The 16,716-nt window shown below is 34.2% G+C and overlaps 1 protein-coding gene across 1 annotated transcript; it reads left to right on the forward strand.

The window, feature by feature from the left end:
- The first annotated feature begins 4,190 nt into the window (after window positions 1–4,190).
- LOC133292995 (uncharacterized) lies at window positions 4,191–7,558 on the forward strand. The gene is made up of 4 exons (XM_061491505.1): window positions 4,191–5,160; window positions 5,932–6,002; window positions 6,094–6,484; window positions 6,577–7,558. Exons 1-4 carry the CDS (start codon window positions 5,047–5,049, stop codon window positions 6,769–6,771), a joined length of 771 nt encoding a protein of 256 aa, XP_061347489.1. The 5' UTR covers window positions 4,191–5,046; the 3' UTR covers window positions 6,772–7,558.
- The last annotated feature ends 9,158 nt before the right edge of the window (window positions 7,559–16,716 follow it).

Here is a 16,716-nt window from a genome sequence, read left to right on the forward strand (position 1 = left end):
AAAATTTGTTAACCAGTGTGTTGAAAACAAAAGTATAAAATTTTAAATATTTATTATATTGTCATCGGTCATCACACTAATATTTTTAACAAATGCTCTAAAGTATAAAATAAAATAAAAATAAACAACTCGATATTTAACTACAATGATTATTAAAAAAAATTGTTTGATTTTATATATTAATGTTCCTAGTAATTCTCATAAATATTAAAAAGAATTAGAAAATATAAAATACTTTTATTTTTATTTAAAATTATAATCTAGATATTTAAGAGTTTTTAACATTGCTCAAATGGAAATAGGTAAGGTAAGAGCATCTAAATTTAGAGAAATTGTTTTTAAAAAAAATTGTATTAATTATTTATCTTAATTGTATTACCTAAAGTATAAATATGAATTCTTTTATTATGATTCGGATGTATAACATAGTGTCCAAGTTCATCCATAAGAATATTATTTAAGTGTATGTACTATGTACCTATTAATGAGTGAATTTTCAAATTACTATATTCAAGATCATGCATATGTAAATTTATTATTATTATATACGGCATATTTAGGGAGACGAATGATTTATAATGACTTATGAGAGATGAAATGAACAAGTGTCGATATTACAATTGTATAAATAATCTAGATTAAGAGTTCGTTTGTTTGTACTTAAGTAGTTTTTTTTATAGTAATTGCAATGTTTTTTTTTTAAAAAATAAAAATACTTTAATACGTTTATTAAAAACTAAAAATAGTAATTTCTGACAAAAAAAGCTCTAAAAAATTAATTATAAAATCAGTCTGATAAAAATTTGGCCAAGTTAGCCTTAAAAATTACTTCGTGCACACCCCAATAGACTGAGAAATAAAAATACTGCTTTCATAACATATATAATAATAGCAAGTAATTACCACAAAGTATATGGATCAAGTAATACAGATAGGAAAACTTAATTTATCGGTTGGTCCATTAATGAGACTTAAATATATAATGAAAACATGTGTTTAAACTTAAAAAATGCACTTTATTTTGTTTTTCACTTTTTCCCTTTTTTTAAACCCCACCTAAACGATAAGTCTTCCCTTAAAAAAACAAAAAAAAAATTATAAAGGATCGTTTGGTACGTGTAATTTTATAAGATTTTCAAAAAACTGAATTTTTTTAAATTTTTAATTTTTAAATATTATCGTAAACTGAATATAAAAATTATATTTTTAAAAATTAAAATTTTCAAATAAAAAAAAATATTCTTTTACCAAACGTTCCTAAGTTCGTGTAACTAATTTGACGTTAATGAATACTTACATTAAAAAGAACAACGACACTTGGATTTTCGTGAGTGTTACGAAGGGACGCATATTTCAAAGACTCGGTCGGTACACATAAAAGTCAAATTTCCTAATAGCATATTAAGAATAGAATCCAAAAAGTTATTAATATCGCAAAGGGAATGGGAAACGAAAATAACGGTGACCAAAGTGTCATTGTTGATCAAAAAAATTATCAGACTATTACGTCAATAGTAAATTTTGTCAAAATATCGCGTGACATATTTCGCTGTGTAGCGAAATATGTGTGTAAATAATTCGCTACACAGTGTAACGAAATATGCCACGTCAGACTGCTCAGAACTAAAAATGTCACGTGTCAACATTGTAGAAATTCGCTACCCTATGTAGCGAATTTCTTCAATTTTGACACATGACATTTTTAGTTCTGACGTGGCATATTTCGCTACACTGTGTAGCGAATTATTTACACACATATTTCGCTACGCAGTGTAGCGAAATATGCCACGTGGCATTTTGGCAAAATTTACTGTTGGCATGACAGTCAGATAATTTTTTTGGCCAACAGTGGCAAAATGGTCACCGTTCCTGGAAATAACAAGGGTAGATGGGGTTGGGGTATGAGACGTACAAAAGGAAAGAGCGAAATGGTGACCGAAAAAACTGTTAACAAATGTAAGAAACCAAACACAGCTTCAACAGGCTTCAGCATCTTTGTTTTAGGAGACTTCTCTGCTATCTTGTCTTGTTTTGAATTCTTAAGGTAGTGTTTGGTTGGGGAGAAATTTTATAATAACAGGGAAATGTAAATACTAGGGATCCATAGGAAAAGTGAATTAGATAGGAAAGTTTTAAAAAAGTTGTTTGGTTGGGCAAAATTTTACCGGGAAAATTGAATGAAATTTCTAAATGTGTGTTTGGTTGAAGATAAAATATTGATGGGAAAACTTAACGAAATTACATAAATATCCTTATAAAAACATGCTACCAAAGAAGCGGTTCAAGATATACAAAGCGCTAAAGAAATCGTGTGTAGTTGCAGTATTAGACAGGTGGCTTTTCAAAACTGCATCATGAGAGAAGTCTGGTTATAATAGCGCCATTTGCAAAACAAAATGGACAAGTGTCCCATCATGTAAATATGTAGTAGATTGCATAATAAATAAACATAGTTCAAGGCATGAATCAAGACAATACATTCCTACAATATTAAGACCAGATCAAGCACAGTCACAAATCGGATGAACATCTCATCATTTCATCTCCATTCTACATTTCATAATCACTACCACAAGCAGAACAAAAAGATGGTGTGTGGCCACATCCAAAAGTTGTGTTTGCAACAATGAACAGAACATAGAAACAGAGAATGAGTCCAACGACAAAGAATCATCTTACCGGAAGCGTGTTACGAAGACAGTCGCAATATAACAAGAACCCTTGTTTCACCGTTGTCTGTACCTGACCAAAAGTGTACAATCTGGAAACGACCAACTTCTACGACGGAGGGGTAAAGTTGTCTTCCATTTCATCCCATTTTTCACTTACCCGCTTTTTCACAACAAAACCACCTTCACAACCGGATTCATCAACAGTGATTATTGCTGACTTTTACTTATTTTCATGGAATGCTAGGCAACCCCCATTGATGGGCAACAAAGATGAAATACCTGAACCAAACGTGGACAACGATGATGCCCACATCCACTTCGCCAGGAAAATCTTGAGTTGTCCCCAACCAAACGCTACCTAAAGGAGTTTTGGTGGGTTGGGATCCCCTTTTGTACCACATACTAGTACTACCCACACGCCATGTGAGAGACATTAACCACATTGTCCCCATTAGATAATCATAAGAAATTATAACGCTAGTTGCACATTTAAAATTATTTATAAATATCAATTGTGGTTTTCTTGTTTTAATAAAAATAGGTTAAGTCATATTCATATAAGCTTGCATTTATATAAATCCTTAAGGAAGCGTTTGGTAAAGGAGAAATTTTTTTTCATCAGAAAAAAAAATTGTTGGAAACATGGTAGAAAAAATTTATTATTGGGTAAGATAAGAAAAGGTGTTTGGTATGCCGAAATTTATTACCGAGTAAGATAAGAAAATGTGTGTTGGTTGTAGGCAAATTTTCTGACCATACATTGGATGATAATATTTTATAATGAGATCATTTGTAAAACATATTTCCGAGTCAAAAAATTTTACTACCCATTTTTTTATTTTACTCCTATCAAACATGGCTAAACTATTTTCTTCATCCCACTTTCCTGGACAATTTTTTTCCCCTCCTACCAAACACCCCCTATCTAATTATTCTATCTAGCTTCAATATTTGTATCCCAAATTTATGTCTTAATTTATATAATTCTATAATAATTTTTTATTTTATTTTTTTATAAAATAAGATCTCAAAATATGTGGCTATATAGCACCAGGCCACGCCCACAACAAAGAAATGAAAGGGTAATGGTGATGGAGCTTTCAATCAACAGTAGTGGTGGCTATAAGGTAGGTAGGGGTGGTGTCACACAAAAGTCCTGAAAGTAGGTGCTGGTGGGATCTTTATAATTCCATTCATGAAGATGGAGGAAACATTAAATATAAAGATAAGGGACTAGTTTGGATGTAGAAGAAAAAAAGCACCTAATCCACCCCTCAAATGCTACTAGAGAGAGACACCACAAAATAATGGGGGGGCAATTGGCAAATGGGTTTTGGGATTTTTCTTCTTTACTTTACCTGCTTCATGATGAAAAAGCCAGATTGATTTTTCTCCAACCAGAGGACAAGGAGGGGAAAAGCATAAAAATAAGAAGGGTATGCAGGTAAATGCATACCAATTGACCTTGTATATAATAATAATTGGGTGAAATGAGAGGGGCACCATGGCATGGCACCATATGAGAGAGAGAGAGAGAGAGTTCACAACCCAAACAAAAACAAAAGTACTGAATCCACTCCAAAGCCCAAAAATAAGGTTGCAACCAAAAACTGCTACAGGCACAGCAGAGAAACAGCATCATCTCATCTCATTTACCTCTTTTGCCTTTTCCAGCCCCTAATCTACCTTCCATATAACAATCTTTCTCTTTCTCTCTCTACGCAGAGGGCAACAACAAATGGCAAATAGAATGAAAGTAGAAACATGGAAACTCCACGCATCCTCCCATCAAAACCAAAGAGTCCACACCACACCACACCATCCAACCCTCTTTCTCTCTCATCAATGGCCCAGCTGGACCAAAATTTATGTAGAAGAAAAACCAAAAAAGAAAGATAGAAAGAATGGGAAACAAAAGAAAGAGAAGTTAGATGTGTTCAAATGTCCTCCAACCAAACCCACCTTACAAGCTCTCTCTTTCTCTCTCTCTCTCATCATCTAATTATGTTCCCCGAATTACCCTTCTGCAAGCCCCCAAAAAATCCCCCATCTTCATCACTGGTCTTTCTAAAGAACAATATTTTTTCACCGAGTTATGTGGGCTTTTTGGGGTTCCTTGTTTTGGTCAGAGTTTCACAGAGAAAACAGGAAAGCGAGAACCTTCTTACCTCTTCCCCTCTTTCTCTCTTTCTTGTGCCTCTTTTCCTCTCTCTCTCTCTCTCCCTCTCCCTCTCCCTCTCTCTCTCTCACACACCCCTTTTGTTCCATAACCTACCACACCCCACCTTCTACTTTCTCTCTATTTGCTCCCCTTTTTTACCTTTAGTTGTTGTTGGTTCTTGCCTTGTTTGTTGCTCTGTTCTTCCCTGATCTCATGAAGAAGATGAAAGGGGTTGTCTCCATGGAGACTTCTTTTGATGTGTATCAGGATCAAAGGACCAGGTTGAGGCACCAGAGTCTCTTGCAGGACTTTGAAGACCTGCACAAGGTAACGCCTTTGCCCTGTTTTTTCTCGAAAGATTGGAAATTTTTATTGTGGGTTTCGCTAGATCTGGTTTTTCCTTTGGTGTGTTTGTGCCTTTTGGTTGATTTGGATTTATGATGGTTTGTTGCTGAGAAAATTGAGAATTTGTTAGAGAAAACAAGAAGAGATCTTATGTTTTTATATGCTTGTTTAATAATTTGTTTGGATCAAACCTATAATCGTGTTCCGATCTGATGGGATGGTGTGTTTTCATGTTTATTCTTATGTTGCTTGTATCTCTCTTTGTTCTAGAATTTCTTCGCTTCGGTTACATCTTACAGGACAATTTTTTTTTTTGGGACTCCAAATTATCTGATTCTTATCTGCGAAATTTCTGAGTGTTTAATTAACATGAAACAACAATCACATAGGAGCCGGTGTGCTCTTGCGGGTTTTCTTATTTTGTTTTTCTTTTTTACATTTTTTCAAAGCTTTTGGAACCTTAACCTTGCATAGCTTTAGTTTAAGCCTCTTGGGTCTTTTCGCTATGTAGCTTTCTATTTTTTACTTTGTCATATTTTCCGTAGGGTTTTCCTACTAATTCAATCCTGAATTTAATAATTAAAAGGTAATTAATTGTTAATTAGTCTCTATATCTCTTTTTTTGTAAGGGAAGTTTTGTCAAAATAATTTCGTCAGTGTGTTTGTTTGTCTATTTTCCCATGATAGTCTTGTTTGAGTTGTTGTAAAAGATTTTTGTAAAAATTGTTCTCATGATATTTTTTGTATGTTCAGGAAACAGAGGCCATGAGAATGAAATTGCAGGGTACGAAGCAGAAAAAGTTGATCCTGTCAGCTGAAGTTAGGTAATGTATCCTACCAATGAGTAGTTTTGGGTTTTTATTGGTTTGCTGTTTATTATTATCCATAAAGCTTATCCTCAGCACTTTCCTGCAGATTTCTGAGGCAACGTTACAAATACTTACTAAAACATCCTTCTCCAAAGCCTCAACCTAAGCAAGAATTTCTAAAGCCACGAAAGCTCAAAATCCAAGCGCCCATTATCTCAAAGGGAAGGAATTACAATAGAAAGGAATCCACTTTGCGACCCCACACCACTTCCCATTTGAAACCAAAAGAAAGGATTTCCAATGGGGTCGAAGTCACGTTGCAAAAAACTGGCCATGTGTTTGATTTAAACCAAAATGCTAGGAGTTTTAGTAAAAGAGATGCTTCTTCTCTCGGTTCTACTCCAGTGCTTGACTTGAATCACAAAGATAGGATTCACAATGGGAAGGAAGCCACAAAGAAGAGTATAGTTCCATTTTTTGACTTGAACCAGATTTCGGTAATTAATTGTGCATGCTGTGTTTACATTGTGAGTCCTTGATAATGTTTGATTCTTGTAGACTTATAGTTTTTACTTTGGATGCCATGCAGAGAGAAGAGGAGGAATTACAGGGCAACGGCGAGCCATTGAGGATTGAAGAATCAAAGAGAAGTACACAAAGAGTTGTGAGTGATGAGCAGCACAACGATATCAAGCTGTCAGTTTGTAGAAACGTTGGGGATGGATCAAATAGGGCAGGGAAGAGGAAGATTTCATGGCAAGACCAGGTGGCATTAAGGGTTTGATCTTAGTAATAACAATTTGCTACCCATTTGGAATGTGTAGTCTGCCTTGATATATAGCAGACCATATTTTTTTACCTTCATCAAGTCATTCAAGCTTTATGTTTCATTTTGTAAAGATAACATATACCTCATAGAATCATATATCATATGTTCAATATAAATATTAGATGAAATGGTGAATTATCTTTCTTCACTGGTGAGTTGTTTTTATTTGTCTTTTGCATTGCAAAAAGTAGTCCAAAATTGAATTTGGATTCTGTGTTTTAAATGGTGGTCCTTAGATTCTTGTGCCTGTTTCAATCCTGAGGCTTGTGTACTTTTGGGGTTTTGTTCCACTTTCTGGCCGACTTTGAAGTTTATGGACTGGTTTCGGTTGGTTTGTCTACAATGTCTATCCATTTGTTCACTTAGCAACTATGCATTGGTCTGCTCATTATTTAAATTGTGTAACACAAGATTCTCCAATATGCCGGTTCATTATTCTATATTACTATTTTTTAACTTATTTGAAGCCATATGGAGGAAATCTAGGCAGAAAAAATAAACTTGACCAAAATATAGGCTAGGATGTTGGCGTTTAGGCGCCACGACAAAGGAGTTGTTGATTGTCTACTTTGTAGAAGTTGCTTATAAATCTCTGAATAACGTGACCGGTGCTTCTAACAGATGGCAATTTGGTTGGTCAATTGCGGCTGCTAAAGCCTGTAAGCCTTTACATTTGAACGTTCATTTATCTTTTGTAACGACCAAATACCAAACAGAACAGCAAGAACCCCATTGCCACTCGATAAGGCGCTCATAATAGTCTTAAAACTAGTCCATATTCATGCTTAGTTTTGCAAGAAAATCACCCATAAGAGTTGATGCACTTAAGTCACCATAAATTATTATAACTGCAGACGTTTCAGTTTTAAAGCTTTTTATGGATTTTAATAATTGCAGACGTTTCAGTTTGCATGACTTTATGTTTTGTTTATGGTTATTTCCGTTTTGTATCAGTTTTTAAGACCATCGATAGTCCTTTGTTGTCAGTTACTTTTTGTATTGCCTTTAAAAGGCTGGTTAGAAGGATGTGAGGGAAGATTTTTGATCATTGAAGAATGATTATAGTAGAAAACTTCTGCATTTTCCTGAAAGCCTATTTTCCCTATAATTTTGCATCATTTGGTATTTGCCTTAAAGATGGCTGAGCAGGAAAATCACGGAGGTCGTGGTCGTGGACGAAGAGGTCGTGGCGGCAGACGCAGTCAACCTACCGATGGTGATTATTATCCTGATGCGAGAGATGCTGAAATTGAGGAAAAGGACAGACGGATCCAAGAACTCGAACAACTGCTTGCAGAGGCACAGTTGCACAAGTCAGATGAAGGATGGGAATCTGAAGGCACTACTCATTCTTTTTTTGCTAATATTGAGGTGAAGATTGAGATCCCATAATTCGAAGGCACTACTCATCTGGATGAGTTTATCGACGGGTCACACACCGTCGAAAAGATCTTTGACATCATAGACTTGACAGAAGACCAGAAGGTCCCAATCTATGATGAATATGATGAAGAGCAAGATGATGAGAATCTTGTTATGGATGCTCCAATTTATGACAAGTTCCCTATCTATGATAAGTATGATTGGGAGCAAGACGACGAGAATCCAGAGGTGAAAGAAATCTCTTGTAGTGATTCTGATGGGAAGTCAGTTATTAGAAATTCTAATATCTCTGACACAGATGAAGTTCTACCCAAAGATATCATGCAGAATGATCCTTCATCCAAGAAGTCTTTAATTTGCAAGCAGTATTATGAATTTGGGGACAACGAGCATAACAACCTTATGCTCCATGGAGATAAAGATTTAGCTTTTGGTAAAAGTTTAATTGGAGATCGTCAAAGGCAATGGGACTTGCTGGTACATCAGACAAAGTTTTCCTATGACGGATCACAGATGCGATCATTGATCCAAACTACAAATGAATATACCAAGCATGTTAAAGTATTACATTTCCAAGTCCTAATCTTAATTAGGAAATTTGGTGATATTGTACCAGAAGAGTTTCCGCCTGGATTACCACCTGAAGACGTTGCAGATTCGAGGGCGAATCTTTTCCTAGTGGGAGATGATGATGCACTTAAGTCACCATAAATTATTATAACTGCAGACGTTTCAGTTTTAAAGCTTTTTATGGATTTTAATAATTGCAGACGTTTCAGTTTGCATGACTTTATGTTTTGTTTATGGTTATTTCCGTTTTGTATAGACCATTGATAGTCCTTTGTTGTCAGTTACTTTTTGTATTGCCTTTAAAAGGCTGGTTAGAAGGATGTGAGAGAAGATTTTTGATTATTGAAGAATGATAATACAGCAGAAAACTTCTGCATTTTTTCTAAAAGTCTATTTTCCCTATAATTTTGCATCAAGAGTTGCGCTTTCTTTGCTACTAGCAAAAAAGTTGTGCCCTCATCTTTATTTCTAAAATAAAATGAGATTTTCCTAGCGCTTGAAATTAATAAAATGTTGCCAATAAATAAAAGAAATTTTGGTTTAGTTCAAATCAGAAAAGACTTGTCACTCTAATTCTCATGTTCCTTTGCTATGATTGATACGCTGGGACATTGGAGTAATGAGAATGTGCAACAGAATTGGAACAAAACCATATAAGGTCCTAAGTTTTTGCGTTACCACAAGGGGGACTCAGTAAGGACTAATAAGATAAGAGTACAGATACATGTAGTGGTGCAGCATAGGCTGAAATTGCCATGGAATGAAGATCAAACGAGTTTCACATTTATGCAAGATCTATTTATCATAGCAGATTAAAAATGTCACATAAGTAAACGATAAAAAAACCAGGTTGCAATGAGTCAATTTACAACATAAGTAGTTTTGTCTACTCCAGAAATACCAGGATCATAGTCCTTCACCCGCTCTATCTCCTATTGATTCAGCCTCCGGATGCACATTATCTGAATCTGAAAAATTCTCTGCAATCTTTGACATTGTTTCTTCGTTCAGAACATGTGTTATCCTTGCTTCTTTGTTCAACCCAGGTGATTCTACTGATACCGGGGATGTGGGCATGGCACTCCCATCATTTTGACTGAATTTCTTCATTCGAGTCAGGTGTTTTCTCCCTTTCTTATGGCCTTCCATCACAATTAGCGAGCAAGTACCAACTTCACATATTTCACACCAAAATTTAAACTTCCCATTACTGAATGTATTTTTTTCCCCTGCATCTTTCACAATTGCTGTTCCATTTTTATTCTCCAAACATGTATTTTCGCCTTTCTGCACAAGCTGCTTCCCATTTTCAGATTCCATTACACCTTTATCAACCGTTGTCTGATTTGTCTCTCCCCATTCTGCATCCAACCCTGAAATTGTGGTAACAATGGCTTCAGTAGACTTCACACACTTTTTACTTTTCTTTAATGACAATGATGTTTTGGTGCACTTACCAATCTTCTGCGTTCTCAGTGCTGCTTCCTTGGCCTTGTGCTTCCTACCCTGAAGATGCGCATTCAAGCCTTTCTCATTTGTTGCACTAACTTGACATAGTGCACAACTCCACTCCACCTTGGGTTTTTTCTTCAAACTAAATGGAGAATGCTTGCTGCCATCAACAGCTGGAGGTGTTACTGCTTTTCGCTTTGCACCATGAAGATCTGGGTCTGGCTTAGCCTGCAATGGGATACTCAAACAAAATAAGAAATGCTCACTGGCCAATTAAGAGCTTTGACATTCCCTATATATTGACTCCATCTTCTTCTTTGAATATAAGAATAAAATATACAGATAGTGATCATACATGGTTCCATTGCCAATGAAGTTAAGTAATGCAAGTTTACAATAAAGAAAATCTACTGCCGTGCACTGGTTAGCCAAACAAATAGGAAAAGCAACTTGCTGGAATCAAAGCAGGTTAGCCAGCATAAAAACAACAATATTATATCAAGCAAAGCTTTGCTTATAGTGTGTTCATATATCAACATGTCCTGGTTCATAAAGTATATATCACATCCATCGTGTGCCAGGTATTTTCAATTAAAGAACTAAAGGACCTGTGAAGGGAAAAAGCTGAGAAAATTTGACAAAAAAAATACTACAACTTCCAGAAATGACACAATTCCAGCTACAACTTTGAAAGAGGTATTTTATGTAATTCGACAACTAAAGTGCCTAACTTTTAAAATTAAATAATAATCACTAATTGCTAAAGTCAACTAACATCAATTTTAGAAAATAATAAATTTTGGATAGAAGGACCAAGCCAATATAGATTCAACTAAACTTCTACAAGAAGCATTCGTGAGCTACACCGTATGGTTTTAGACCTAACCTTGAACTGAACCAACCTTGATTGGCTCAGAAATACTGCAAACCAAATGGAACTAAGTAAAACTAAAAAAAGAACCTGTCAGTTCCTCTTGTAGTTTGTTTTGATTCATGGGTAATTCACTGATGAAAGTAATTTATAGATAACACAAACATAGGTCCAAATTGCAAGGAAGACAAAATAAGAGGACAAAAAGAATTATACATTGAATGTGCTTTAGTGTACAAAATAAAGTGATCAAGAAAAAGGACAACATTCCAAGTGCTACTTTGGGATATGCAGTTATTGAAGTAAACTGGAACTAAAAATTTATTGCTAGTGTGCCATTTGACTATATTATAGTCCATTGTTCTTTTTTTTTTTAATATATAAGCATGAGACATAATAAGGTCTGATGTAATAATAAACATAGGAGATAATATGCACTTAAGGATATAACATGTCCTTCTAGGTCAAGTAGTAGTGACATTAGTCAGTCAACTATAAATAGAATAGTTGTGAAGCATTGTGAGGTTGAGTGAATTTGAAGGAAGAGAAGGGAAATGAACCAATATGAAAGCATACCGGGCAAGAGTAGCATACATCCTGCCTTATTTTTTCCCTTTATAAAACACTATCAACTTTTCTCTACTTGTTTCTCTCGCATTTCTCTCCTCATTATTCCATCACCTTTCTCTCTAACTTTACAAATATTAGTTCTGTGCTCTAGGTAATACAAGAAACCATAATACCATTAGCATGCCAAAACCCATTTTAGTATTACAGAAATGACAAAATACATAGCATTTCAACTTTTACTATCACATTACATTATATTTTATGGCCTAATACTTTTCTGCTGACATAAAGCCAAGAATTAAGTACCCTACTAATCATTTTAAGCACGAGTACCGCTCTACTTGCATAGTAAATTCCACTTTCTAAAGTAGTCTGTGGAAAAATCTACAAAATTGAAACAGTTATAATAAAAAAGCTGATAAGGATAACCGGTATGCTTGAGTAAGCATGTGTGTGTTAGGAACCACAAAACAGAGTCTGAATTTTCAGAGAGAAAGAACTGAGAAACAGAAAAGGAGAAAGAACCGTTCTGTATTGATTGACCAAATCACAAACAAAGAACAAAGGAGAGAAATCTCCTACAAGGGTGTTCCCTCACAACTGAGTCACTGCTCTATTTTTTTATCTTTTTTTTCAAAGTATCAAATCTAAATCTTCCTCTTCTACCTTCTCTTACTATCTAAACTAATTCTTTAGCTCTAACAATTTTAACCGCCCAAGCATATCTATACAAACAAACTACTACTCTCTAGCTCTATCAATGTCATCCCTTGAAGTTTACCTTTGTTCTCAAGGTTAGAATATGCAAATTGAGTACTAACCACCTTTGATGGGCGAAAATGCACTTAACGAGAGCTTGGAACAACCGTTAATATCGGCCTTTGATCCACCATAGCCAATAAGGGTGAGCAACCATGTTGGCTATGGCGGATCAAGGGCTACCATCAACGGCTGGTCCAAGCTCTCGTTAATGTCACCGACGCCCATCAAAGGAGGCCACTTGGGGAATGGAAGCGCATACTAACAGTACCCAATTTCCAAATTCCAACATTGAGAACAATGTTGAACTACAAGAGGATGGCATTAATAGGGTCAGATAGCAGTTTGTTAGGATAGTTAGTTAAGAAGAGAAGTTAGATGGTTAAAGTTGTAGAGGCAGAGAATTATCTTAAGCAGGAGGATCGGGTAGAAGAGTGGTTATTCTGATTTATTATCATTTGAAAACTGAGTATTAGCTCTGTTGTAGAGAGGGAAAACCCTGGAAGGAGATTTCTTTCCTTGGGTCTTTGTTTGTAATTCAAAGTTACCAAATTATTCTTTTCCTTTCTTTTCTCTGTTTTTCTCATCTCTCTCTCTCTCTGAAAAATCAGAACCCATTTATGGGTTCCTATCAGTGAGTGCTTGTAGTGAGCAATAGAATGCAAGCAAGACCTTTGGTCACATGGGTCCTTAGAAAAGTGACTCGAGTTAATAAATACATCTTTTTGTGACACAATTCATTCATCCAATGACCCATGTGAATAAGTTCCATCTATCAACAAAAAAATCATATCACAAAATATGGCCATGAACAAGACAAATTTAACAAAGATATAAACAAGCAGTAAACAAAAAAAAAAGTTGAAAAGATAGAATAGGAGGAGTTAACAGACCAGTACGATTACTTTATCATTGTTAGTGTGCTGAGAAGTTGAGACTTCTGAAGGGGCCATGATTTGCAGAGAAGGTTTGATTTCAGGAGGAGCCATGATTTGGGGTAGTTGTGGTTGTGGCACACCAAAGATATTACCATCAAATGGGTTCAGTCTTGGATTCAACAACATAGCCACACGCTCCTGCAATGAGAATCCCTGTGGTGCTCCCAAACTCCTTTGCATTGGGATTCCCAACACACTCTCCATCGCCAACTCCCTCCTCACTTCCTCTTCCAGTTCTCTCCGCCGTGCAATCTCGCCGGCGATTATCTCTCGCCTGATTTGCTCTTTCTCCAGCTCTCTCCGCAATGCTTCGCCGGCATCGTTTGCCGCCGGCATTCTGAATGTGTTGTTGGATGTAGTAGAAACCATGCTTTCATAACTACCACCTGATGTAAACTCAAACCCCAGAAAATAAATTATTGACAACAAATTAAAAAGTTTTTTTTTTTTTTTTTAGCAATAAACATGCAACAAGGCAAATGGGTATCCAATTACCATGAACATGCAAACTACAAGAAAGAAAGAAAGAAAGAAAGAAAAAAGAACAACCTTGCAATGATCGCTCGGAAACGTAGGTAACGGTGGACAGAGGATACGACGTTGGTGTGGGTGTGGGTCTGTCATCGACAACCCTATACTTAAATTCCATTGAAAAAGGTTGAAGCTTGAAACTATGAGTGAGAAAATTCAAATGCAGGGAACAGAAGGAAAGAGATATTTTGCAGCGTTTAATGGACTTGGAGATGAATGCGTTTGGGACAGAATTTATATATAAAAAAAAAGTGAACATTAAATGAGAGTGTAATGTTAAGGGCGCGTTTATTTGGAAAAAAAAGTGTTGTCCTCTGCAACACTCTTCAGAGTAAATTTGCAATGTGTCGCTCACACTGAGATTCTCTTCTCTTTCTACCTCAGCCTCCGTCAATTAAATCTTTAAATTTTACTAATTTTGTTATCTTTGTATTCAATTTTTTCCTCTATCTGTTTGAAATTTGAATTCAACCACATCCTCTTTATTATTAGATAAATCTTACGAGAGACTCATTAAATAAAAAATATAATTAAAATATTTGATAAATTTACATAAAATCCATTTATTCATAGTTATTTGTAAGATATACGATATGATTTATATGATACGATACGATTTACAAATGCAATAATATATATTCCGAGGTGTATTACAAAAGAATATGTATCGAACGTATGATACGATACGCATGTCATACAATATTAAAATTAAATCAAAATTTATAATTTTTAATATAAAAAAAAAATAAAGATTTGATTTGTGATTTAAATTCAAAAATTAATTTGAAAATTTTATATTAATAAAGAAAAATATTAAATAAATATTCTAAATCTCTTCAATATCTAAAGAAGAAAGATTTTATTTTCGAAAATTATTTACAGATTATAAGCTTCCAACAAATCCCCGTTAGTCCATCAGATACGTCTATCTCAAAACTTCAGGTTTAATTTTCTTTTCTTATACGATTATACCCATTAGTCCATTTTTATGTCATTTTTTATTTTTTTGTCTCTTAGCCAGAAATAATTCAAATGACTTAAAAAAAAGTCATAAAACAGATGAACATAACTGGGATAAGATTCGATAAAAGTCATAAAAAATATATATTATTAAATTATTATTTCTTATATTTTTGTTTTATACTTTTATATTTTGTAATTCGATACGGTTTACAATACGAAAAATCGATCTAACGATACACGTATTGCAATTCAACAACCTTATATTATTATTAATACATATGTTAAAAACAATGTATTACAAATACTTCTCAAATTAAAATTGTATTAAATGAAGGTAGAGGTTTGAATTTGTCATTTAACATGACACAACCAATTTTCCTACACTCACAACATTTTGTGGGGTTCACACTTTTTGAAGAAAAAAGAAAAAAAAAAGAAATTACGGCACACAAAACGAATCTCTATAACTTTACACAATCATTTTCCTACAACATAACTCTTATAAAACCTATAAAGGTATTACTTTAACAGTTAGCTTTTTTCACGTGCCTTTCACCAACTGTTGGTTGTATTCAATCTATATATAAATAGGGTTTATCATCTATCATTTAACATGATCACAAAAAAATTTCTACACACACAACATTTTGTGGGGCCCACAGCAAAAAAAAAAAAAATTCAGCACGCAAAACGAATCTCTATAACATAACACATTCACTTTTCCTACAACATAACTCTTATAAAATCCATATAAATATACTATAAAAAATATTAAATACATCTATTTACGTTTAATATCTTATAATTATAAAATGACATTCAATTACAATTTTCTTAGTAATTGCGATTATTAATTGTGAGCATTTAAAATTGCTCAGTTAACTTAATTATACAGAAAAAAAAAGGCGTGATTACTGAATTAATTAATGTATTCAATGAATGTATTAATTTGGGGAGGGTTATACCTACACTATGTCAGTTTACCACATTTACAACCAATCTAATCACCATTAGGTTAAAATTAAATCTAACGGCTCATGATCATTTCTTATAATTCTAAGTTTTTCTCCACACATTCCCTTTGTCTAGCTCTCTCTAAATTTCCTCCCCTCTCTGTCTCTCTCTTTTTAGGTTTGAGAATCACCTCCATCTAATACAATCATTATTCATCTCGAACCATTATGTATATACTCTGATTGATAATTCTCTCTCTGGTACTATTCATTGTTCATTATTCATAATACAATATATTTTGTGTGCTATTGATAATTCTCCTTGTCTGTGTCAGTCATGAGCTTCTTCAAAGAAAATCATTGTCAGGGTCGTTGGTATGATGTTCATGGCGACGACTAATAATTCATAATAAAAAAATGAATTCATAATACTCTCCTACCGATATCATACAGATTCATGAAATATGTTAACAAATGGGAACAAATCTTGAATTTCGATAAAGTGCTATAAGGCTATAAGGAGGAAGAAAGGATGGAAACCTAGAGAGAGACAGAAAGAAAATGTGAGAAAAAAAATTATGATTATAAGCCATTAAATTTAATTCTAATCTAATAATAATTATATTGGTTGTAAATACGATAAACTTATCTAGTAGTAAGTATGACCCTCCCCGTTAATTTGATAGTTACATTTTTCTACTAATTATTGGTTACGACACACGTATGAACGGACGCAATGTTGGATATATATATATATATATATATATATGGAAAAAAATATTTATTCGGCAACTTGAGATAAGTTTATCTCCGGCCATCCAAAATTACGTCGTTTTGTTTATTTATTTTCTTATATTAATTGATTCACCTTTGAATGGTTATGATTCATTTTTTCTCTCTCTTCTTTTAT

Source organism: Gastrolobium bilobum, unplaced genomic scaffold (assembly GCF_033153095.1).
Source record: "Gastrolobium bilobum isolate Gb01-03AN ecotype WA unplaced genomic scaffold, APGP_CSIRO_Gbil_v1 utg3588, whole genome shotgun sequence".
NCBI lineage: Eukaryota > Viridiplantae > Streptophyta > Magnoliopsida > Fabales > Fabaceae > Gastrolobium > Gastrolobium bilobum.

Excerpts from the sequence above, each read along its gene's own strand:
- LOC133292995 (XM_061491505.1), top strand. The coding sequence starts at position 5,047 with ATGAAGAAGATGAAAGGGGTTGTCTCCATGGAGACTTCTTTTGATGTG. Across the intron at positions 5,161-5,931 it reads ACTTTGAAGACCTGCACAAG|GAAACAGAGGCCATGAGAAT; the intron begins GTAACGCCTTTG and ends TTGTATGTTCAG. Across the intron at positions 6,485-6,576 it reads TTGACTTGAACCAGATTTCG|AGAGAAGAGGAGGAATTACA; the intron begins GTAATTAATTGT and ends GATGCCATGCAG.